Here is a 25,241-nt window from a genome sequence, read left to right on the forward strand (position 1 = left end):
TCTTACCTCAGGGTCCTTCTGTAGTGTATTTGGGTCTCCCGCTGAATGCTCCCATCGCTACCTCTGAGACAAACTCATTTTGGCAATGATAGCTTGTTAAGACAATCATTGACTGAGACGGCACAGCGCTGCGACCAGAAACTGGCTGAGCGGCTGTCACTGCTGAGACGAGTCTCAGAAGTAGCGAGTAGTGTTATACAAGGGACCATAAGACACCGCAGACGAACGCCCAGCGGGCATGGTTAGGTGAGAATTGGATGCTTCTTATTTTGTATGCAAAAGCAGCTTTACATTAAAACACAGTAAAAATTTTTAACTTTTGTAGCCTTGGATGTCCTGAATCTAACTGTTTTTGATTGGTGCTAGTCCTCTTCCCGTTCCTGAGCTATGGGGATTTTACCATTTGGTTGATTCATCTGAATAGTCATGTGAGTGGGAACCTTATCTTAAAAAGCGGTGTAAATGCTAGACCTAGGGGGTGTGATACTGATTCATGATTTGGTCCCCCGGCCGCCTTCTGGTCTGAGCGGGGACCTGTGACGTTTCAGTCTCGCTCAGCCAGTCAGCAGCCCTAGCGGGGTCCCGCCTCGACCCTAGAGCCAGTGAGGTAGGCGCATGTTGTTATGTCCAATCACCTCCTTCCTGACAAATGTCCATTGTTGAACTTCCCCTTTAAGGGTAGTATATTTCAGTTACAGATTTGTTGGACTATTATACTAGATTAGTAAAATATAGTCCCTGTATCATCATAATACATTGCTTTAAAGCGTAACTAAATTAATAAATACCAGTAGTACAAACGATTGTAAGAAATTCTGTAATAGGTTTTATTAAGCAAAAGAGTTTGCTTCTGTAGTTAAAAAGCTGTTTTTTTTTACCCCCCTCCCTCACTTCAGAAGAAGCAGGAGTTCAGCTCTATGGAGAAGGGGGGGGGGCGGAGAGTGAGCACAGAGGAGAAAAGGCAGTCCTTCAAAACACTACATCCTGCAATCGTCTTTAACCAAGCTCCCAGTTAAGCAGTGACCTTTCTGACCTCTGAATCCAGCGTTTCTTCCCAGACAGTCCCCAAACTGTACAGCTTCTTGTCTGCTCACTCATCCCCCTCCCCCCTTCATAGGTTATAATGGACTTCGCAAACCCGTCTTCCCTTTGCTCCTTTGTAATCAGACTTTGCCTGATAATGAACAGATAAGAAGTCACTGGGGGAGGCTGGAAAATAGCTTTTTGCGTACAAAAAGAGCTTTTTTTTTTGCCTAATAAAACATATTACAGAGTTTCCTAAAATCGCTTGTATTATTGATTTTTGCAAATAATTTAAATGACACTGACACTTTAAAGAGTTCATGGCAAAGCAATAAATATATATATATATATATATATATATATATATATATATATATATATATATTGAAGACTGTGATGCCATCATAGTTTTGTTACTGGTAGGTTTGCTGAAAATTAAATTTTCTATCAGCAGATAACAGGCTGCTTTGTGACATTTTGTAATGTGTGTCTCATTCACATAACGCAGGCTGATGAATTTCCAGGGCAGTGGTATTTTAATAGTTCTGTATCAGTATTACTGCATCATTCATGTTAATATAACACATAGCAAGTTATCAGTAATGTGTTTTGGTTATTAGAATAATGGTGTATTCACACTATGTTTAGCATATGCTATGGAAAGCTCCTAACAGGTATACCAAATGTATCCACAGTGTCCTGGTCACCTTACGGATGCCAAAATAGTGTTCTTTCAATATATTTTAATCTGTATGGAATGGCATAGTCATCTATACTATTCAAATTTTTCTTTAGTATGTTATATATTATTTATATTTACAATAGGAGCGTTGGACTGACATATGTGACCTCTGACCTACATTCCATAGGCTTAGATTTAGAAGCAGCTTAGAAGTGGGAGAAGACTGAATAGATAATAGATAATAACAAATATGGAATGAATTGTTAGTCTCACCATGGGCAACAACATATGAAAAGTTATGTTGGAGCAGAGCACCCCTTTAAAATTAGTTCTGTATTATAATCAACAAAAAGGAATATAATCATCATTACATTTTCTTTTCTCTTATATACTAAACAGTTAAACTAAAATTTCTAAGAACTTGAATGACTGTAGGGATTGGAGATCATGTAGGAAATAATGAAAGGCTTAATGTTTTGTGTGTTTTGAGCATGATGTTAATATATGTATCTGTTTAATATATTTTTAATACATCACCCCCACCCTTCATGATTCCAGGTGGTATGCAAGACTACAACTATATCTTCAACCAGTGTATGGAAATCACTCTTGAAATTTCATGCTGTAAATATCCAGATCCCTCCACACTTCAGGGGTTTTGGAATGACAACAGAGTGTCTGTTATAGAGTACATGAAGCAGGTCCATATGGGTATGTAAAAAATATCAATGCTAATGATGGTAAATAGAATTATAAAGAGCTACAAGTTTTTGGTTTGACATCTGGTGGCCTAAAGTGGCCTACAATTCTGTGCTAATCTCAGTATTTAAAATGAGGTACCCTGTAGAGCAGGGATAGGGAACCTTCGGCCCCCCATTTGTTGCAAAACTACAATTCCTATTGTTTGTAAAAGTCTTACCAATCAGTTGTATTCAAAAAGGACTTGTAATCTGATCCATCGCAAGGTATAATCACATCACACTAAATAGGTGAAAGAAAGGGCACAAGGTATGATTATCCCTATTTTACCCTAACAGGGAGATGTGCGTACTACCCCTGCTCGCTCAGGGTCTATGGAACACTCGACCCCTACCCCGAACTACCCCTTGGTCTGCCCTAAAACAGATCCTAACAATATTATTATTAGTGCCCTATGTGCGACTCCTAGGAATCAGGGGATGCGAAGGGGTTGAAGGGGTTTTTCAGCGCTACAAAAACATGGCCACTTTTTCCCCTCTCTAACTTACTTCAATGGAACAGAGTTTGAAACCCCACCCAATCTGGACACAAGAGAGAGGAAAAGTGGCCATATTTTTGTAGCACTAGATAACCCTTTTAATCACAAACCACACCTGACCTGAAGACAAGAGTAGGCCATTTGGCAAAATTGGCCATGTTTCTGTAGCACTGCATTGTGTGTAGCCTAGTGGTTTCTAGTTTGACCTGCTGTGAAATATTATTTAAAACTAAAGAAATACCTAGAGGGCACAGTCACATGTAGTGGTTACAGTGTTTTTAGCTTATTCCTACTTTTCTTTGCATTTGTAACTCATAACAAAAGACAAAAACACATAAGTGGGATTTATCAACCAAAAAAGTGTCCAAATGCAAATAAATTTATTCGCAAACTGCCAGTTTGTGAATAAATTTTTGCATCAAGACATTTTCCATCCAGTGCGCCTGAAAGAGGGTGTGGAGGGTGCGGAACAGGGGGCGCGGACTCTGGGTTCGCTCAATTTATCATATAGAGGTAGTACGCCTCTACATAAATCAGGGAAGCGTCGGCGCAGAGAACGCCGGACTTAATAAACGTCCCTCACAGTGTCAAGCACACTGCAAACACCGTATGTGTGGCATATGAACACCCTAATTAACACCTTCAAGTTTTCCAAGCACTAATGGCAGGCATGGAGTTTGAGTGAACATGTAAAATGGAACACATTCTATGTGGAATGCATTTATGATAATTGTACTGTCCCTTCTTTTCTTGATCTGGTAGGAATAAAAGGACAAGTGTTTGACATGAATGGGCAACCCATTCAAAATGCTATAGTTGATGTGCTGGAAAGAAAACGCATATGCCCTTACCAAACTAATAAAAATGGGGAGTATTACCTTTTGCTTCTACCAGGCGCATACACATTCAATGTGAGTAACAAAAATGTACACATACAAAATGATGTTCATCTACAGTGGTTGTGGTTATGGTAGTAGTATTGACATGGTTGGGTTGATGGGTGCATACAGAACAAGAAATAGAATAACTGTCAGCAATGAACCCGTTCTGTAATGTGTATGATCTAACATGATGCACCAACTTTACTATCTGCAACTTCATTTTTCTGTCATTTAGGTTACAGTGTTAAACAAATCAATATTACAGAGCATAACCATACCAAAGAGCTCAAGCCTGGCTGCATGGATCTACAATTTCAAGTTCAGTGAAATGACAAGCACGCCTACTCCAACAACATTGTGTCCCGTAACTCAAGGCACTAACAGTAACAGTAACAGTGCATTACAAGTATGCCTGGTGACAGTCTTCTTGAGAACTGTGTTGGTGCTATTACATAACACACTTTAGAGTGCCAAATAAAAGATTAAGTTATAAATTGGTTGGAAATCACTCCAGGGGCTACAAATGTCAGATATGCCATGTAAACTTATACAAAACTATGTTGCAAAAACCTTTACTCTGCATATAAGAAAGTAAATATTTTTGGTCTGCATAAAGACAATAAAGACAATAAAGATATTTTATATATATTATCTGTTCCATACAAGTGGAATTTTATTTTCAATAAAAAGGGTTTCCCTTATGCTGCGTTTACACGTAACGATAATTGGCCCGATCGTACGATTAACGATGTCGGAGTAACGTTTTTTTTTTTTAATAAAGAGCAGCGTTTAGACGGTACGATATATCGTACAGAAAATTCGTTGTGCGATCGTTTTGCGAACGCTTAAGCCTATCTCACACATTGGTTAAATCGGCAAACGATTGTTCACACAGAATGATTTGCGAATTTTTTTGCGAACGACGATTTGATAACATGTTGAAAGATCAAAATGCGCGATGTATCGTTCGTCGTATGATCGTTCGCTGCGTTTACATGTACGATTATCGTTCGAATTCGATCGTTATCGCGCAAATTCGTACAATAATCGTTACGTGTAAACGCACCATTAGATTATGCCATCAATGCTTCATCATTAGTGGCCTGACCCCTTGAAATCCAGCCAGCAGACTAATTTCTCCCCACCAGAAAATCTCAATTAGGGTATGTGCACAGTACGGATTACGAGCGGAGAACTTTAAGAGGATTCTGCCGCTTGTCCCATAGGCTCCATTCTATGGTCAGGCAGATTCCGCCATCCACCCAAAGAATTGACATGTCAATTCTTCAGGCAGATGGTGGAAGCTGCCTGAGCATAGAATGGAGCCCATAGGACAAGCTGGGGCTTGCGGTGGAGGCTGTTTGAAGTTCTCTGCTCGGAATCTGTAGTGTGCACATACCCTTAAGGGCCCTATTACACCAACAGATTATGACAGATTTTTTAAAGCCAAGGCCAGGAATGGACTGTAAACAGAGACATAGTCATAAAGGAAAGACAGATGTTTCCTCTTTTCAAATCCATTCCTGACTTTGTCTTAAAAAAAAATCTGTCAGATAATCTGTTGGTGTAATAAGGCCCTTAGTTAGGAAAAAAAGTACCTGTTGCAATAATCTATATCATAAAATGAAAGTCTGTCCCGTATAGACTTCCAAACGCCTGAACCGTTTGACCCCATATTTGGCCCACAGATACATTGGGTGCCCGGGAAGGTTATTGCGAAGGTCCCGTCCCCGCCAGATGTGCAGGAGGGGGAAGAGCGGCGCCCCATAGAGATGAATGTGAAATCTCCACACTGCACACACAGGTGATATAATTAGCTGCATGTCTCCAGCAGCAAACGGCAGTTGGAGCCTTAGCAACCAATAGGATTACTGCTTTCATTTTCACAGGGAGCAATGGTTGCTAGGGCAGCTGCCTCACAACATCCACAGTGATAACTGGTAGACCCCCTACTCCATCTATACAGTACATGTATATACAGGACCCCCTACTCCATCTATACAGTACATGTATATACAGGGCCCCTACTCCATCTATACAGTATATGTATACAGGACCCCCTACTCCATCTATACAGTACATGTATATACAGGGCCCCTACTCCATCTATACAGTATATGTATACAGGGCCCCCTACTCCATCTATACAGTATATGTATACAGGGCCCCCTACTCCATCTATAGGCTGCATTCACACTACGTATATTTCAGTCAGTATTGCAACCAAAACCAGGAGTGGATTAAAAACACAGAAAGGCTCTGTTCACACAATGGTGAAATTGAGTGGATGGCCGCCATATAACAGTAAATAACTGCCATTATTTCAATAATACAGCCGTTGTTCTAAAATAACAGCAAATATTTGCCATTAAATGGCGGCCATCCACTCAATTTCAACATTGTGTGAACAGATCCTTTGTGTTTTTAATCCACTCCTGGTTTTGGTTGCAATACTGACTGAAATATACTGACTGAAATATATGTATTGTGAACGCAGCCATACAGTACATGTATACAGGGCAGTATTACCAGCTGCTGCTGCCCTAAGCACTAAACCTGAAGGTGCCCCATCCTCACTCACCAATTAGCATCAGGATAGGTAGGTAATAGCTCCACACGTCACATTTAACACCGCCACACCAAGCCTGACCAATACCGCCATACTGTGACTGGATAACACTGTCATACCAGACCTGACCAATAACACCACACTGTGACTGGGTAACACTGCCACACCAGACCTGACCAATACCACCATACTGTGACTGGATAACACTGCCATACCAGACCTGACCAATACCGCCAAACTGTGACTGGGTAACACTGTCATAACACACCTGACCAATACCACCATACTATGACTGGAAAAAACTGCTATACCAGACCTGACCAATACCACCATACTGTAACTGGATAACACTGCCACACCAGGCCTGACCAATACCACCTTACTGTGACTGGATAACACTGCCATTCCAGACCTGTTCAATACTGACTGGATAACACCGCCATACCCCCCTCGAAAAGACACCAGATTTTCTGGCAAGTATGAACAGGAGGGTACTGCCCCTCTGCAAGGTGCTACCCTACGCACCAGACCATGGGTGCCTAATGGTAAATACGACCCTGCAGGTATACAGGACACTACAGGTATACAGGACCACAAAACTATACACTACAGGTGCACGGGACCTCCACCAACTATATACTTAAGGTATACAGGAACTAGACCAACTATATACTACAGGTATATAGGACCACAAACTATACACTACAAGTATACAGGACCTCAAAACTATACACTACAGGCATACAGGACCTCCACCAACTCTATACTACAGATATACAGCACCTTCACCAACTCTATACTACAGGTATACAGGCCCTCACCAACTATATACTACAGGTATACAGGACCCCAAACTATACACTACAGGTATACAGGACTTCCACCAACTATATAATACAGGTATACAGCACCCCCACCAACTCTATACTACAGGTATACAGGACCCCAAAAGCTATACACTACAGGTATACAGGAACTCCAACTATATACTACAGGTATATAGGACCCCAGACTATACACTACAGGTATACAGGACCCCAAAACTATACACTACAGGTATACAGGACCTCCACCAACTCTATACTACAGATATACAGCACCTTCACCAACTCTATACTACAGGTATACAGGCCCTCACCAACTATATACTACAGGTATACAGGACCCCAAACTATACACTACAGGTATACAGGACTTCCACCAACTATATAATACAGGTATACAGCACCCCCACCAACTCTATACTACAATTATACAGGACCCTCAAACTATGCACTACAGGTATCCAGGACCCCCGAACTATATACTACAGGTATACAAGACCTCCACCAATTATACACTACAGGTATCCAGGACCATCAAACTATAAACTGCAGGTATACAAGACCTCCAACTATACATTACAGGTATACAGCACCAACTATATACTACAGGTATACAGGACCCCCGAACTATACAGTACAGGTATACAGGACCTTCACCAACTGTACACTGCAGGTATACAGGACCTCCCTCAACTATACACTACAGGCATACAGCCCTTCCCAACTACACACTACAGGTATACAGAACCCCCCCAAATATACACTATAGGTATACAGCCCCCCAACTATGCACTACAGATATGCGAGACCCCTAAAAACTATACATTGTGGGTATACAGAACCCCTCCAACTATGCACTACAGGTATACACTAATTCCACTGATTAACTCAGATGAAACAATACCTTTAGCTTGGCCTCCTGGGCACCTTAGAACAAATCTAATTAACACACCGACACTTTATACCCGGGCAGCGCCGGGTACATTTTCTAGTATATAAATATTTTTTATTATACTTTAATTAGATATTTTACCCATAATGTGTTTTAAACTTACCCTGTAATTTCTAATACCAGGGGGCGCTCTCTGCATTATTTTTTATTCACTTATACTGGCCGAAATCTCCACTAAAGAAAGTTGATGCTGCTCATTAATACTTGGCATGTGTAGGGGCAAGTGAGAGATGTAGCCTGTTCAACTTCCGCTGACAAGCTATGTCACTTGAGGAGTAAAAGAAAAAATCTACAGTGCATTTTATATTTTATATGGACCTACATTATTATTATAATTTATTCATAAAGCACCCTTGATTCCAAAACAAATACAAGAGATAGGGGTTAACAAACAGGAACATTACAAGATCAAAACACATTACATAAAAAGGTAAATGGCAGACTGGTACATGAGGAGAGAGGTCCCTGCCCACGAGGACTTACAATCTAAAAGCCCTATTCCACCGGACGATTATCGTTAGCATAATCGTTAACGATTAACGATCTCAAACGACCGCTATTGCGAAAGACCTGAAAACGTTCACTCATTTCCATGGAACGATAATCGTTACTTATGATCGTAATTGCGATCGTTTCTTCTTCCGTATTTCTTCGCTATTGCGTTCGTATCTATTGCGAACGACCGAACGATGTCTTATTCAATGCGAACGATTTGCGAACGTTTTGCGAACGAGCAACGATAAAAATAGGTCCAGGTCTTATAAAGCGATCAACGATTTCTCGTTCGGTCGTTAATCGTTACTGCATTTCAACCGAACGATTATCGTTTAGATTCGAACGATTTAACGATAATCTGAACGATAATCGTCCGGTGGAATAGGGCCCTAAGGCTATGTTCCCACACAGTATTTTGCAACCAAAACCAGGAGTGGATTAAAAACACAAAAAGGCTCTGTTCACACACTGATGAAATTGAGCAGATGGATGCCATTTAATGGCAAATAATTGCTGTTATTTTATAAGACAACAGCTTGTTGTTTTAAAATAATGGAAATTTGCCGTCAAATGACGGACATCTACTTAATTTCATCAGTGTGTGAACAGAGCCTTTCTGTGTTTTTAATCCACTCCTGGTTTCGGTTGCAAAATACTGTGTAGCCTATAAATGTAAAAGGCTACAAAAATACCCCATTCTCTGGGAAATAATTAAAAAGTCAGAATCCTGTCTATAATATACATCTGGGAAATTGCATAAAAAATATAAAATCAATAAAAACTCTCATCCAGACATTGAAAGTACTTTGATATATTCTGCTTTCCATCACTGTATTCTGCTTAAATATTCACAAAACTAAGTTACACATCTCCAATAAGAGTCAAAAGGAAATTATGATGACCATGACAGTTGAAGAGTAATTACTGTGAACTATGATAGATGCTGCTGTTGGTCTGCTCCATAACTTTCCTAGGGCCAGTGAGGATACTAGATCAGAACTAACTACAACTGGAGAAAGACCTATGGCGATGAGGCTGTATTTGATTATTTGCAAATAATTACCACCTGGAACCCTAATATAGTGTACCATTCAGTGTTTGGATTGCAATAAAGTACTGAACAAGATCCATGGAGGGGAATATTTTGGTAAGACCTTATGCACACGACTGTAGCATGCCTTGTCCAGTCACATACCATGCACACAATAAAAGCAAAGAAACCTGGACATGTTTTTGTGATCCCAGATTCAGGCACATGCATGATTAGAGCTCATAACACAAGTGCAGCCCATTGACCTATTTGTATCATTGTGCTTTATGAAATGCATAAATAGAGTGTTAAAAGAGCTCATGACACAAATTGGAAAAAAAATGACCAGCAAACAATATTAAATAATTTTAATATATAAATATATTAGATGTTACAGTTAATTACAGTGCATTTTAGTTACATGTTCTACACAGAGAGTGAGAATGTACACATCATCTCTTAGGACTTGGACATTTTTCACAGTGCAAAAAATAATCATCAAGGTGCTAAAAGCTACCACAACATTATTTCTGGCTCTACTCTCTGGCTAATACAGCAGGAGAATCACTGCTGGCGAAGAAGAGATGAATTTTAAAATAAATAACTAAAATGAGAATTAGAAAATATTTCACCAAAACTGTAACGGCCTTATACCACACTATAATAAGTCAAGGGGGGCAGTACAGAGAGGAAAGATAGTAAGAAACTAATATGATTTACGCAAGGAATGGGGAACCCTTGACCCTCCAGCTGCTGCAAATCCACAATTCCCATTATGCCTGGACAACCAAAACTTTGACTGTCCATGCATGATGGGAGTTGTAGTTTTGCAACAGCTGGAGGGCCAAGGGTTCCCTCTCCCCGACTTATGCAGATAAGTATCACTAGCAGTGCGTGTACTAAAAAGGTAAGTAAGGTTTAAGCAATCATTTTATATAGTGGTTTTACAAAACCACACAGGTATGGCTATTTTAAAAAAATAGAGCAATTGCCTAGTCACCAAACATGGCCATTTATGCAATCCATGGGTGCACCTGATCCACCAGAATGCCTGCTCAGAACCCTCTATGAAGTCCATGTACCATAGAAATGCAAATAGGCAAGGGGTACATGTGGGAGGGGACTATTTTAATTTTTATTCAATTTGTGGACTTGTGGTCAATGTTGTCACCTTTAAAAATGTCTAGAACTCCTTTTAACATTTCAGGAATGATGGTATCCTTTTTAATCAAATGGGAACAAACTGTAGTACAAAGAAGAGAAGAAATTCATAGTCATAGAGACATGTCAAAAGTTTTGAGCGGTCCGGGTTTGAGTGTTCAAAGGTGTACCCATCGGGAGAAGACCAGATGCAGCAAATCCACTGCCTTTTAGTTAGAAAAGAGCTCCATTATAAATCAGACTCTTTTCTAACTCAGAGCAGAGAGATGCGCTGCAGCATGTTCTCCCGATCGGTATAGGTCTGAACACTCAGATCCAGACCGATCAAAACTTTTGACAGGTTGTTTTTTGTTTTGTTTTTTTAAACATTGAGACTGCGGATTTCCCAATGATACTGTGAGTGTTCATATTTACCAACAATAAGTGCATTAGGTTGAGTATTATAATGTACTGGAGTGGCACCTAGACATTGCAGACCACTCTGCCAATAAATTGTAAAATCTAACATTGGAACCTAAATCTTTCACACTACATCTTAAGACTGAGAATTAAACTATTGCAAGCTTAAGAGACGAAAAATTCTTCATTTTTACCAAATATAATAGGATATTAGCCATTGAAGTAATCAAAGAACTTTTATAGTATGATCAATTACTATAAATTATGGAAAAGCTTCACTTCACACAGAATATCAAAAACATACAAACACCAAAACAGGGTAACAGAACTTCAATGAACAAGCCTTTCTAAAAGAGAACAAAAATGATCTCAGATTTCATTACAACAGGACAAATGATTACTAGAAAAATGGAAAAAAAATCCATTTCCAATGCAAGCTTTCTCTCACTCAAAAACTCAATCAATATTTAGGAGAAAAAAAAATATGGTGTGTTCTGTATAAATTGTTTTTTTTTAGAAGCCTTATAAGGGGTATATTGAGGAGCAATTGAAAGCAAACATTAGGACATTTGGGTAAGGATATGTTTGAACACAGTGAATTATGATAAAGTAGTGCAGCTTTTTAGTACAGTGTGTGTGTGTATATAGAGATATATATTTTTTTTTTGAACGCCTGCTACAGAGAGTCTTTTGGCTGTGTTCACACATAATACAACACTTGCTTTATACACTAACTGAGGTAATTTCTAATTCTCAAGACATAACCAAGGATAGAGCAAGACAAACATCTACTTTATTTAAGGTGGACCTCCTTTAGCCCAGTACTGAGCCTATACATTATGAGGTATCTGCTCACTACTGTATAGAAGTTCACTGCAGGCAGATGATCTAGCTCAATCACAAGGTAAACTTGTGTTCAAGGCACTAAGGTTTTATACTCTGCACAGCATACATCGGTCATTAATAAAAACATATATTGCTACCTCATTCTAGGAGAGCTCAGCATTCTGCAAACGATTTATCAACTTTCTTTTGTCAGGACTTTTTCCTGTTTAAATGCCACCACTCTGGTGGATCTGTATTGCAGGTAACTGGTTAAAAGCAACAAACACAGCCAACAGAAAGTTCATTAAACTAATGGCAAACACCTTAAGGGTATATTCACACGGACGGGCTCGCAGCGAGATTCTCGCTGCGAGCCCGGCAGGTCCTGGCAGTTCCCATACACTACATACTTGCTGCGGTCTAAACGACCGCAGCGAGTATGTAATTATACCGCCCTTAACCCCTTCTGCTCCCGGCCGGCTCCCCCGCTGTAAGCATACTTTACCTGTCCTTGCTGCACGGGTCCGGCGTCCTGCTCTCCCATCCGACCAATCAGTGGCTGCGGCTGGGCAACACACTGATTGGCCGGACAGGAGAGCAGGACGCCGGACCCGTGCAGCAAGGACAGGTAAAGTATGCCTACAGCGGGGGAGCAGAAGGGGTTAAGGGCGGCAGAATTACATACTCGCTGCGGTCGTTTAGACCGCAGCAAGTATGTAGTGTATAGGAACTGCCAGGACCTGCCGGGCTCGCAGCGAGTGCCCGTCCGTGTGAATATACCCTAAAACACCTTAAAAAAGGCAAGTTATAAGGGCAATTGTGCCTCTTTATACAATGTAATATTAGTTTCTGAAAGGGGTCTTGGGAAAATTAACATCCCATTCCTCTATTAATAGGTCATTGGACTCTTCAGTGTCATTAGATAAATTACTGAACATCTGAAACTCATTGACCAGACATTACTGTTAAATCTGGTGCTTTTAACCTAAATAAGAAATGAACATGCTTAGTTTGTGCTACATTTGATGAGTGTTGCAAAGGTTATCATAACCCCTAACCAGAAATTCAGTCCCTATAATGTTGATCAAGGTGCTGCAGCATATTCGTTCATGTGCCTGTTACTCAGCAGGCCCCTCTACCGATAAACACCCCCTTCTGATTTAGAGTACCTTATGAAAAATCTCTACTGTGTGCACCTGTTTACCCTTTGAACAATGGGTTCATCTTCCATTGAGCATATCTATTGTGACAGGAACTGCTTATTTACAGTGGTGCACTAACTCAAGCTGAACACCCCAGATGCCTGCTAAAGTACCACAAATGCTTGTCTTTGACTATAGGACCAGTTTTAATGCTTTTAGAACTTTCGACAAAAGACTAAAGACTACTATAAACTGGTGATATTGACTCCTAAAGTCTATGTAGTATTTTGTCTGCTCTTGAGCACAGATAATGATGGAAAATTAAAGTTCAATTCTTTTCGGCCCCACAGTGATATTAAACTATTTAGTTATGTGCAAGTGCTTCCAAAGGCTACTGTAGTAGACAACTGCAACAGTCCAATATCACAAGATAATTTATATGCTGATAGTCCCTTCCCTACCACTTATATATTGTAAAGAGTTCAATAATTATTTGTAGTTCTTGCATTTCTATGGCATATCCACTGATAGGGCCTGACTTTTAGCTGAAATAGGTTAAGACTATCATCTGAATTGGCTGCCTGCATACAGGGCAAGGCTTGTTCCTCTTCTTAAGCTTTTTTGCACAGGTGAAACATGCCATGAGGTGCCCTGTTCTGCCATGGACAATGCATCCATTCTTCGGCCTAGTCTGGCAGATTACACAAGGTTCAACACTAGAAAGTGGAAGACTCTGTTCTGAACCTTCCTCGTGAGCTTGTTCACCTTCCCTGTACTCCTCCTGACTACAAGATGCAACGCTTCCAGATGTAGAGGGCTGAGAAAAATCTTCTGTTTCCTGGGATTCAGAGCTTTGTATTCCCTCATCCTCTTTTCTTGTAACAGCTAAATCTTGTGACTCTGTTGTTAGTTTTGCTTTCTTCCCATCTGGGACATCAATGCCTTCATCTTCTAGAGAATCCTCCATCTCTTTTCTTTTCAAAGACCGGTTCTTCTTTTCAGTTTGGTCTGGAAGCCAGTCTTTACGAAGAGACCAACATCTTTTACAATACCTTGGAATAGGAGGATTCATCTCATCACATTCTGTACACTTCCAGTAATCCTGTAAAATAGTATTGAAAAATTATATTTACAAAATTTCTGGAGAACACCAATGGACCCAAAGAGCAAACTACTTTATCATTCAGCCCCTTAGTGACATCTACAGAACATTTTAAGGGGTTGTTGATAAAAAAAAAAAAAAAATATATATATATATATATATATATATATATATATATATATATATATATATATATATTTTAACAGTAAGAAGATAAATATTTCTATTCCTAGCAATTGATTAAACATGTCAGCAGTAGCACCCCCTGCTATCCTTTTTTGTGCTGATCAATAGGGAACAACACCTTCTGATGGACCAACAATTTCCTTTGCTGGCCTTCTCACCATGCACACTGATACCTTTGCATCTTAGTGCACTCCTCAGTACAATCCTGTATATGTAAAGTGAAAAGGTAAATTGTACTACACAGAGATCCACAGAAATATTTAAGGAAATTAGATCCCACAGCCCTATGCATTTGTGGGATGTCTGCAGCTGTGTGTAAGGGACTTTTTTCTACATTGGTCAATGTAGGGATACAGGAAAACAAAGCTGCAATAAAAATAAAAAAAAGGTAAATATCCAGGGTCAGACTGCAATGAACTTCTGGGAAATACAGCAAATTCCCGATGAAATGATTACACTAAGCTTCCCCACAGAAAGGGATAGCACCAGAGCTGCCGAGTAGCAAAGAAATAGCATAAAAAGCATGACCATTACAATGGAGAGTGGCTGTTTTCACATAGACTGTGTTAGAATAGCAGTGGGTGTTACTTTAAAGCTTTATTTTTCCTAATTTCATGGGAGAACCCCTTGAAGGCGAGAGATGGTGAGAGATGGTGCAGGCAAAGGAAATAAACACATACCATCTGCATTAAGTGTCAACTGTGTATTACAACTAAAGCTCTATAGTAAAAATACTTACAGCTTCAGAAATTTCAGTATCCTCATCAAAAGAGTCACCCGATTCTTCAGCTTGATATATAGTCACCTGATAAACCTGAAAAGTCAAAAATTAAAATGGGTTTATCAAAACGTAATAGTATTCATTAAACAGCCTTCCTCTACTACCCTAGGAAAAATCTCAAAAAAAAAAAAAAAAAGCTAAAATTATGGCATACAGAGTGACCTTACTGGCTTATTGCTACAGTTAGTTATTACAAGCATCTAAACTTCTCTGCAGCCAGCCAAAGCTTGGTGCCTTTGGTGCTTAAATAAGCCATTAAAGTTGCCAAAGAAGGGCCTGGTCTGGCAATAGAAGACAACACACATGTTAAGCTGCCCTACAACTGTATTCTGGTGGGCTTGGATTATTAGTTTTGAAAAATAAATATTTAGAATTATGTACACCATCACTAATACTACCTCAATATCCACGCTCTTCAGATTTTTTCCTCTATTATATTTAAAATGGGATCTCTGGGCTAAAATGACTGATTGCCTATGCCATCCCCAACACCGATGACCAGTCGGGAAGAGCTGTCATTGTGTAGTGGCCCTGCTGTGTTACTGCAGCTCCGAATGAAAGCAGAACTGCAGCAACCAAGCACAAAAACTAAACAATGAACAGTGCACAGATGGCAGGCCTGGTCACTGTGTAGTCTATGTAGTATGCCAAGCATTGGCATCTTGAGGATAGGCCATCAATTACGTCAGACGAGAAAACCCCTCTATTGTGTATTATCAGTATATATTAGCATAAAGATCACTTAGTTGTTTTTTTTTTTAAATCTTCTATAGGCTATTTCTCACATTTCCAATGGCTGCATGACACTGCTGTTGATACTGGAGCTTTACCAGTCACAATAAGGAACAACATTTATAAAAGGGCTTATGTTGCCATAAATATAAGATGGCTGAAATTGCTTGATTTACCATTTCATGCTTTGACATTACTGTGCAGATGACTGCATGCAATCTGAGTGAAGGCACAACTAACATAAGGACCTTTCACTGTGCATGGTTGGCATGGCTAGCCGTATTAGCCAAAATCAGTTGATGATTGACAGTGCATCTATTTTATATATCATATACTTTTCATAGCAGCGGTGCAAGGGAGTGTTGTTAGATTCACTTGAATGTGTCAATGTTGCAGTTCCTTGAACCAGTGCTACCAACCAAGCAATTGCATGAACGAGCAGCAAAAAACATTGAAAAAGGCTGCAGCATTTGCATGAGTGTTACTTTTATGTTCCAGAGACTGTACATGGTTAAGGACATAAATGCTTTCTTCTGGCAACAATGCCATAATTGCCCATGGTTTCTGTCCTGTATTGCACGCAAGTGAACAATGCAAAGCTCCAATACCACATTCAACCTGTGCACATGTGGGGCACTATATTTTTGAAAGAAAGCAGCTGTGTTTTTCTAATATTGAATAATTTATGAATCTACAATTTTCTGTCCAAAAGTTATGATAGAGACACTTTCCATTTCCATACCTTGCAGACCGTGCTTAGTCTTCTACAATGGAAGCTGCTGCTGGCAATCTGTAAGTTCAGTGTGTGTGGGAAGAAACAGGCCTCACTGCTTTCCCACTCACATCTGATCACATGGCAATGATAAGAAACACTGAAGAATGAAGGCCACTCACTGAAATGCATTGCTGAACTGCATTTCAGTGAGGTAAGGGGTTTCTGATCATCTTCACAACCCAAAACTCAACAGACCAGGCTTACAGCAGCCTAAAGAAGCAAGAGAGGAAATACTGCAATGAAGGCATAAAGATTTAGAGGTCATGTATATAAAAAAAGAAAAGAAATAATAATCAGTAAATAAAGCTAAATGATACTCGAAATCACAATGCCTTCACATACATCACATAGAAATGTGCTTCTCCAATATGTCTTCAACAGTAATGCCGCAAGATATCCTGCTCTCCAGCCTCAAGAGATGGAATTTTATCCTACAGATCAGACATGTAAGTATGAGATATTCCTTACATGTATCACACATTTTAAACCACTTTCATTACCAATATGACCCAAATTAGCAGGATACACCTGTGCTCACATGTCAGTACCTCCTATCTTTCCCATTCTATCTGCAGCAGTAATGGTGAGTAAAAGATCATATTCACACTTGTGTTGTTTGGTGGCAGCTTGGTGTTTTGGGGGGGGGGGGGGGGGGGGGGGGCACTTTGGGTTTGGTCCTGTGACATTGGGGTTGCAGGGCCATTCCATGGCCTCCCTTCCCTGTTTGTGCATGCTTTGTGGGGTTAGCGGTTGCTGACCGACACAGTGTGGAGTTAGTGTAGGGACTAGAGATAAGCAAACCGGGTTCGGGTTCGAGTCCATCCGAACCCGAACGATCGGCATTTGATTGGCGGGGGCTGCTGAACTTGGATAAAGCCCTAAGGCTATGTAGAAAACATGGATATAGTTATTGGCAGTATCCACGTTTTCCAGAGAACCTTAGAGCTTTATCCAAGTTCAGCAGCCCCCGCTAATCAAATGCCGCACGATCGGGTTCGGATGGACTCGCTCATCTCTAGTAGGTGCATGGGGTAATGTGGTTTGATCAAATTATATACCAACATCCTGGTGTTGGTTTTTAAATATAGCCGAGTGGCATTAGAGTCAGCTATAGGTGTGATGTGCAACAGCTCCTCTCTCTCAATGTCGTATATCATTACCAATATGGTCACAAACTGTGGATCTGCTGTGAACTTGTCATTGAGAATTTACAGTGTATATATACAAATTTCCATCAAGTACATGACTCTACTTTTTCCAGTCTGAATTACATATCTCTTTGAGAGCTAGACAACAAGGGTGTGCACTTAACTGCAGCAAATGCAGGATCAGCGATATCCATGCATGGTATACGGTGCATTTATTAACAACTTACAAAAATACAGGAAAAAAAAAAACAACTATTTACAATACAGATCTATGTACACTGTTAACAAGCAAGCAATCTTACCTCATCATCTATATCATCATCTGTTGGGCTTTCTTCATCTCCACTAGGGCTATAATCATCTGAATACACAGATTCAACCTCAAACTCAACACTAAACTGATCAGAATCAGAATCTGGCTCCAACCAATCTGAGTCACCACTTACTGAGCGTGCCTCATGATCCTAAAGAAAACAGAAAAAATATACATGACTCAGACTTACATAATATGCCATAAACAATGGGGGAGAATTTATCATTGTTTAACATATGGATTTTGATGTAGAAAAGGCACACATTTTTGCAGAAACGCTTCATCACACAAAAATAAGTCATCTCTAGGTATTGCTTGCCTGTTTCCTTCGGGTTGGCTGATTTTAGTAGCTGGAAAACAGCTTGGTAGAATTGCAATAAGTAGTGCTCAGTTTTCATAATAAAAAAAAATTATACCACTTACTAGTGGAATGTCCACTGCAATTCTGTATATTTATGATTTCTACATAGGGTTCACACAAAGTTCAAGCAGACATGCATAACTGTTGAGTGCCATTTATTAAACAACCTATTAACAGGAAAACTAACTGGCTTTTATATATATATATATATATATATATATATATATATATATATATATATATATATATATATATACACACACACACGCGCTTGTTTTAAATTTTTCTAAAATGAAATGTCATTTATTGCATATTGAAAAACTATCTTACTTCTGATTTGATTAGTAGGTAAATCTACAATAATGTAAACCTGCCTGGGATAAACATATGTCTAACATAAGATAAGAAAGAAATTACTCCTTTTTCTGCCAACAATCTTCTATGTTACCATTTCCAGGATCTGTTAATAAATGAAAATATCCTAGTTTAAAGTCAGATCACTCAAAGTATTAAAGGGGAACTCCAGCATTCCCAAAAAATGTAAGATGCACAAAAAGCATAGCTTCTGTCTTGTAGTATTTGCCCACCACTGGCTCGATCTGCTTCCACTTTACACAGTAAACACAGCATCCATCTATCCCTTCTCTCTGTCTATTTATCTACACAGATTGGAAAAAGAGATGTGAAACAAGTTTCTCCTTTCCCCTCCACTACTCAGAAGAGGCTGCTGTTTTTGCCGCTCTTGGCCAGGTGATCACTGTGTGTTGTCAGTTGTGGGCGGGGTTACAGCACGCCTGGCAACAGAAGAGAGAAATCATGTGACCTCTGTCTCAGAAGGGAGGGAGAGGACAGAGCAGTGGAGTCAGAGTGGACCAGATCAGGAGGATTTTCAGCAGCTTCAGGGTGTGAGTCGGAATGTGCTGCAGACAAATGGTCCAATTCATCTACTAGAAGCCTGTTACAAACAAGCTTAGGTTATGGGTGGGGACAGGTCTGATGGATGAACAGGGTTAATTCTTTCTACCCCTAATATTGGGTCTTAAACTGGTGTAAAAAAAATTATACAGATTACTTATGTTATAAAAAATCCAAGCTTTCCAATACCTTTCAGCTGCTGTGCGTCCTTCAGGAAATGGATTTTTCTTTTCAGTGTGACACAGTGCTCTCTGCTGCCACCTCTGTCTGGTTCAGGAACTGTCCAGAGCAGGAATGGTTTTCTATAGGGATTTGCTACTGCCCTGGACAATTTCTGACTAGAGATGTGCGAACCGGGTTCGGGTTCGAGTTGATCCGAACCCGAACGTTCTGCATTTAATTAACTGGGGCTGCTGAACTTGGATAAAGCTCTAAGGTTGTCTGGAAAACATGGATACAGCCAATGATTATATCCATGTTTTCCACATAGCCTTAGGGCTTTATCCAAGTTCATCAGCCACTGCTAATCAAATGCCGAAAGTTCGGGTTCGGATCGACTCGAGCATGCTCGAGGTTCGCTCATCTCTATTCTTGACACAACACCTGATAGGTAAGGAATAGAGGTGAACGAATCGCTCATCTAATTGTTTGATCAGCGCTACTTCGCCCCTTGCTGCTCCATCCTGGGTTCGGAAAAAAGCTGGTTCCAGTCCTGGGAAACTGGGAGAAGTTTCACATGATTGGATCCAGCTTTTCCCGGCATCCTGGGAGGAGTGGCAGGAAGCAGAGCAGTGCTGACAGGCAGGTGACTTGATGAGTGGAACCCTGATTAAACGAAGGGCTTAGCTCAACTCTAGTAAGGAAGGTTTGAGTATTTTTTTTAAATGTAAGTAATTTACAAAACTGTAAATTATTCTGAAACAAGTTGATTTAAAAACATTTAATCTCCAAAGTACTTCCTTAAAATAGTCCTGTAAGATAAAAAGAACCAGGGGGCCCAGTGAGATTGACCCATTATAACACCTGCAGTGCAGCTGCAATAATACCGTACAAGAATATGGAACTCCACCAACCAGGGGATTGATAACCCTGTGACCATCACATGACTGGGCCTCCACTAATCAAATGCAGGAAGGTCATGTGATCAAGTGGCGAATCAGGAAGCAGCACAATCTTCCTGCTTCCTTTAGCAGCCAGTGTCCTTCTGGGTTTAAGCTGTACCTGAAGAGAAGAACAGCGCCAGCAGCCAAGCACAGTCCACAGGGCTGCCACCAGGACCACAGTACCCCCACCACCAGGATCTCAGTCCACTAATTGAACCAGGACCAAGTTAAAGTGTAACAGCAAGATAGGAGTTAATTGACCCAGTCACTGCTGGGCTGTCTGTATCTGAAGCTCACGTTCTGATTTCCCAGCCGGCACTCCTGTTTACCCTGCAGCTATCAGCTGAGGAAAGAGATCGCTCAGGGAAATAAGAATGGGAGTTTTAGATGCAGACAGCCCAGCAATGAAGGGGTCAACTAACTCCTTGCTTGCTGGGCCAAACTGCAAGCATGTAAAGTTCACATTCTGATCTCCCTGGTAGCACCAAAGTGCTAGATATACACGACAAAAACGTTTTTTTTTTATGATATTTACCTTGGCCACTAATACTCTACATTGTCTGCTTCTAACTATTCCTGCTGTGGCCCTATTACACCAACAAATTATCTGACAGATTTTTTTAAGTCAAAGCCAGGAATGGATTTAAAAAGAGGGAAAAATCTCAATCTTTCATTTATTACCTGTTCTCTGTTTATAGCCTGTTCCTGGCTTTGGCTCAAAAAAATCTCTGTCAGATAATGTGGTGTAATAGGGCCCTTAGAGTACTATTACACGGAACGATAATCGGCCTGAATCGGCCGATTATCGCACCATGTAATAAATACAACGATCAGCCGATTACAACGATCATCGGCTGATCGTTGATATAGGTTTGGACCTATTTTCATTGGGCGCTGACCTCCGGCAACTGACTATATACATTACCTATCCACGTTACAGGGATGCTGCTGCGGTCTTCTTCTCCCCGGGCCCTGCGCGCTCTAGCTTCAGAGACAGGCCACTTTGAAGTTAGAGCGCGCGGGACCTGTGGAGAAGAAGACCGCAGCAGCAGCCCTGGAGCGTGGATAGGTAATGTATATAGTTAAGCAACTATTATCGGGCCGTGTAATAGGCCCAGTAAACGAGCGACGATCTAGCAGATCGCTGCCCGTTTACAGGTATTATCTGGCCCCCATCGGCCTGTGTAATACCATCCTTAGACTAGGAGCTAGAAGTACAGTATAAGGGTTGCTTCTGGCTGGTTTGGGGTGGATTGTGGGTAGTGAGCGGGGGCAGGGCCACTCAATGAAGGAATTCCTAATATAGATTCACCTCTTGCTGACAGCTCATGCATAGATGTAGGAGAAGCTAAAGAATGCAGATGCTTCTACAGCAGCATCTGTGCAGGGGCTTTCAGCAAAAGGTGATCTATATTAGTGATTCCCTGCACACTCCCTCTCTGAACAATAATGTTAACAGGTGTCAATCTGCTAGATTGGTTCTTGTTTACTGAGCCTATTGCACGGCTCAATGATTGTTTAGCAACAATGTTAGTGCAGCCCTTGCCCTAAACTTTTACACATTACCTCTCCCCACTCCCGGTCTTCTCCTGCCCTCTGCTTTCACTCCCGGCGCCGCGGCTGTAGCTCAGAGCAGCCTGTGTTAGCTGACAGGCCGCTCAGCCAGTCATTGGCTGGTATTGCTGCAGACAGTGATTAGCTGAGCCACCTGTCAGCTCAGTGACAGCTTTGAAGCTACAGTCGCAGCGCCCAGAGTGAAAGCAGAGGGCATGAGAGGATCGGGAAGGTAATGTAAAACAGTTTATTCATCGTTCGCTGTCAGCCAATGATTTTAGGTCTGGACCTAAAAACATGACCAGCCGATGATTATAGTCATGGCTAATCCTGGTCTCTATTACACAGAGCGATAAACAGCCGAAGCAGCCTGATTCGGCCTATTATCACTCTGTGTAATAGGGCCCTAAACCATCACATGGTGTAAACAACTCTATATGTCCTAAAGGACTGTCTGAAAGTGATAGATCTGTACACACCACCACCAGCAATGAACAAGACTTTGTTCTCATCCAGTAGCAACAAAGATATTGTGAAAATGATGGGGAACTAAAACAATACAGACAGTTGCAAAACCATTTTCATACAAATATACTTGTATTAATCCTTTCCTGCCCCCTTGAGTTCCTCAAAGTCCCTACACAGATCTTTGCTAACAATGCAATGTCACAATATGGTGTCTATCGCCCTGTACTGGCAAGAACTGACATTTAATACCATGCAAAACATACACACAAGCAAGTTCGCTCATAAGAAATAATTGAAGAGCAGACGATTAATTCCATGACCAGATAATAAGATAGGTAAGGTGTTCTGTATTAATAAAGAACACTATCAGTAAAAAGGGGTTAGTTAACAGAAAAGCAGCGGTGATGTAGACAAGCAATGGAAGAGATGGAAGGCATCCAATCACCAGCAGAGTTTATCAGGTAGCAGTGGGTTAAAGGACAACTCCAGTGTCAGCAAAAAACCAACAAACAAAAAAAAAAACACTAACACAGACCCTATACTTACCATCCCTCCTACATTGATCGGCATTCGAAAATCCCACCGGTCGCGGTCCCAGTCAACCCCATCCACGTCTTCATCTTCTTCCTCGCTTTTGGGGTCCCACGGCATGAATGAGAGCGAAAAGGCTGCCGATGCGAGTGCGCACCGGCAGTCTTTTCATTGACTGGATCGCATCACATGGCTTCCAGCTTGCTCAGCCTATCAGAGCTGAGCAAGCTGGAAGCCAGTTGATGCATTCCAGCCAATGAAAAGGCTGCCGGTGTGCACGGCCTTTTCACTTCCATTCATTATAAAGGAAGACGCCGAAGAAGAGGATGACCAGGCCCGCCCCCGCTTGTGACGACATAGTCACGGAATGCCCGCAGGAGAAGAGGACGGGGTCGACAGTAAATATGTAAGTATGTTTGTTTGTTTTTTTAACTTCCGGGAAAGGGGGGGGGGGGGGGGGGGGGGGGGTTTGAGAGGCGGAACAGCTCCAGGCAGGTTATATAACTTTGTAATGTGTGTTAGTTAAGGGGGAAAAAATGCGCGAGTTGCCCTTTAAAATGAGAGGGCTCACTACCCAGTACAATATCGGGATAGGGACACAGGGCTGCTCATATAAGAAATCTGGCTTGTTGACCAAGGTACAATTATTAAGCTGGTCTTGCAAAATGCTATCAAACCCAGTTACTTGTAATCCATGGCTTTACTGTACTACTACTGTTTTTCTTACAATTACAAAAACATAAATAGGTTGGTACTTTCAATTTTCTTATTAACTGTAAACTATACACAATAAAATCTTTTCTTCATTAAAGGTACACATTAGTCTCTATCATAATTCTTACATTACCCACCTGAATTTCCTCTAGGAGCCCTGACTAAACAATATAAAGCTATATGGTTAGCATATGGTCATCTAGTAGCCTTACTTACTGCATTAGAAGAGATGTCTGTTGAATCACTGCTATTCCTATCACAACGTAAGCCACTTATCACCCACCAGGAAAGGCTCTCATCAAAGGTTAATGAAATACTGTCTGACTTATGTCTCTTTCTCTGATGCTCAGATGGTTGGCCATTTGAAGAATTTTCTTCTATGCAAAGTAAAAAAAAAATATATATTCTCCATAAGCAACTAGTGAAATAACACACCTTTGCTAAGCAGTGCCACTAGTGCCATACTCTAATGTGTAAAACAAAGCAAATTACCAGATTCACTGTGAGTTTTCCTAGGGGATGATGCAGATGGAGTGATCTTCTCTTGTAGTTCCTCAGCTGAACCCTAAAATAAAGTATATATAAATTATGCCACTGCCTATATATTCATCATTTATGTTCATAATTCATGGAAATCACTATGAAGCAACTATGAAAAAGTTACCTGTGTACAGCTCTCTGTTTGTGAAAAATTACTGGATTCTTTCTCAAAAGTTTCTATACAGCCAGCTGCAAGAGAAGATTTTATTAGGCAGGTAATACTGTGTGGCATACATCTTTATAACTTATACTAGATAAGGCTTAGAATTTAAGCTTAGGGTATAAACCCACACACCGTATGTGCAGCGTATTTACTACTGCGATACGCAGCAAATACACAGCAGATTAGATCTAAATAACTGAACACAGCATCAAATCTTCACCATCACATCTGCTGCGTATTTGCTGTGTATACGGTGTGTGGGTTTATACCCTAAAACAGAAAAAAAATCTTAGCTGTAGTTATTTAAGTTTTTTTTCGGGATTTATACATTCCTGACCAATGCCTAAAAGGATATAAATCACAACATGTCTGTATAGCCCGCCTAGATTAGACTGGGCCCAAGCTGCACCACAACCCTATAGATAGTGCTGCACAGAGTGATGGACTAAGCCTACCAATGTCCAAAAGTAAAACTAAAAATAATGCTGAAGAAATGTACACACAAAACCATATGTAAAATCACAGCCTCTCTGGCGCAACTCACCCTCTGCTAAAGGTCAAAAGAACATATAGAGCCAGGAGTAGTCCCCACATGCAATCAAGTCCCCAGTGGGTGCTGCATGCAGATTGTGCTG

The 25,241-nt window shown here is 40.7% G+C and overlaps 2 protein-coding genes across 6 annotated transcripts in view; one reads left to right on the top strand and one right to left on the bottom strand.

The window, feature by feature from the left end:
• Positions 1–4,428, top strand: part of CPM (carboxypeptidase M) — a 141,499-nt gene extending 137,071 nt beyond the window's left edge. For 2 of the 3 annotated variants that reach the window (XM_069955863.1, XM_069955864.1), the window contains exons 7-9: positions 2,264–2,416; positions 3,705–3,853; positions 4,059–4,428. In XM_069955863.1, coding sequence (XP_069811964.1) covers positions 2,264–2,416; positions 3,705–3,853; positions 4,059–4,289 — 533 coding nt within the window. In that variant the 3' untranslated portion in view covers positions 4,290–4,428. Of the gene's footprint in view, positions 1–2,263; positions 2,425–3,704; positions 3,854–4,058 lie in introns of those variants that run through there. The other variant, XM_069955869.1, reaches the window with a different exon arrangement.
• An 8,356-nt stretch (positions 4,429–12,784) lies between these two features.
• Positions 12,785–25,241, bottom strand: part of MDM2 (MDM2 proto-oncogene) — a 33,219-nt gene continuing 20,762 nt past the window's right edge. For all 3 annotated transcript variants that reach the window (XM_069975003.1, XM_069975020.1, XM_069975011.1), the window contains exons 6-11: positions 24,568–24,632; positions 24,396–24,468; positions 24,120–24,280; positions 18,247–18,408; positions 15,248–15,322; positions 12,785–14,322 (exon numbers count right to left, since the gene is read on the bottom strand). In XM_069975003.1, the coding sequence (XP_069831104.1) occupies positions 13,762–14,322; positions 15,248–15,322; positions 18,247–18,408; positions 24,120–24,280; positions 24,396–24,468; positions 24,568–24,632 (1,097 nt within the window). In that variant the 3' untranslated portion in view covers positions 12,785–13,761. The remainder of the gene's footprint in view (positions 14,323–15,247; positions 15,323–18,246; positions 18,409–24,119; positions 24,281–24,395; positions 24,469–24,567; positions 24,633–25,241) is intronic.

Source organism: Dendropsophus ebraccatus, chromosome 1, assembly GCF_027789765.1.
Source record: "Dendropsophus ebraccatus isolate aDenEbr1 chromosome 1, aDenEbr1.pat, whole genome shotgun sequence".
NCBI lineage: Eukaryota > Metazoa > Chordata > Amphibia > Anura > Hylidae > Dendropsophus > Dendropsophus ebraccatus.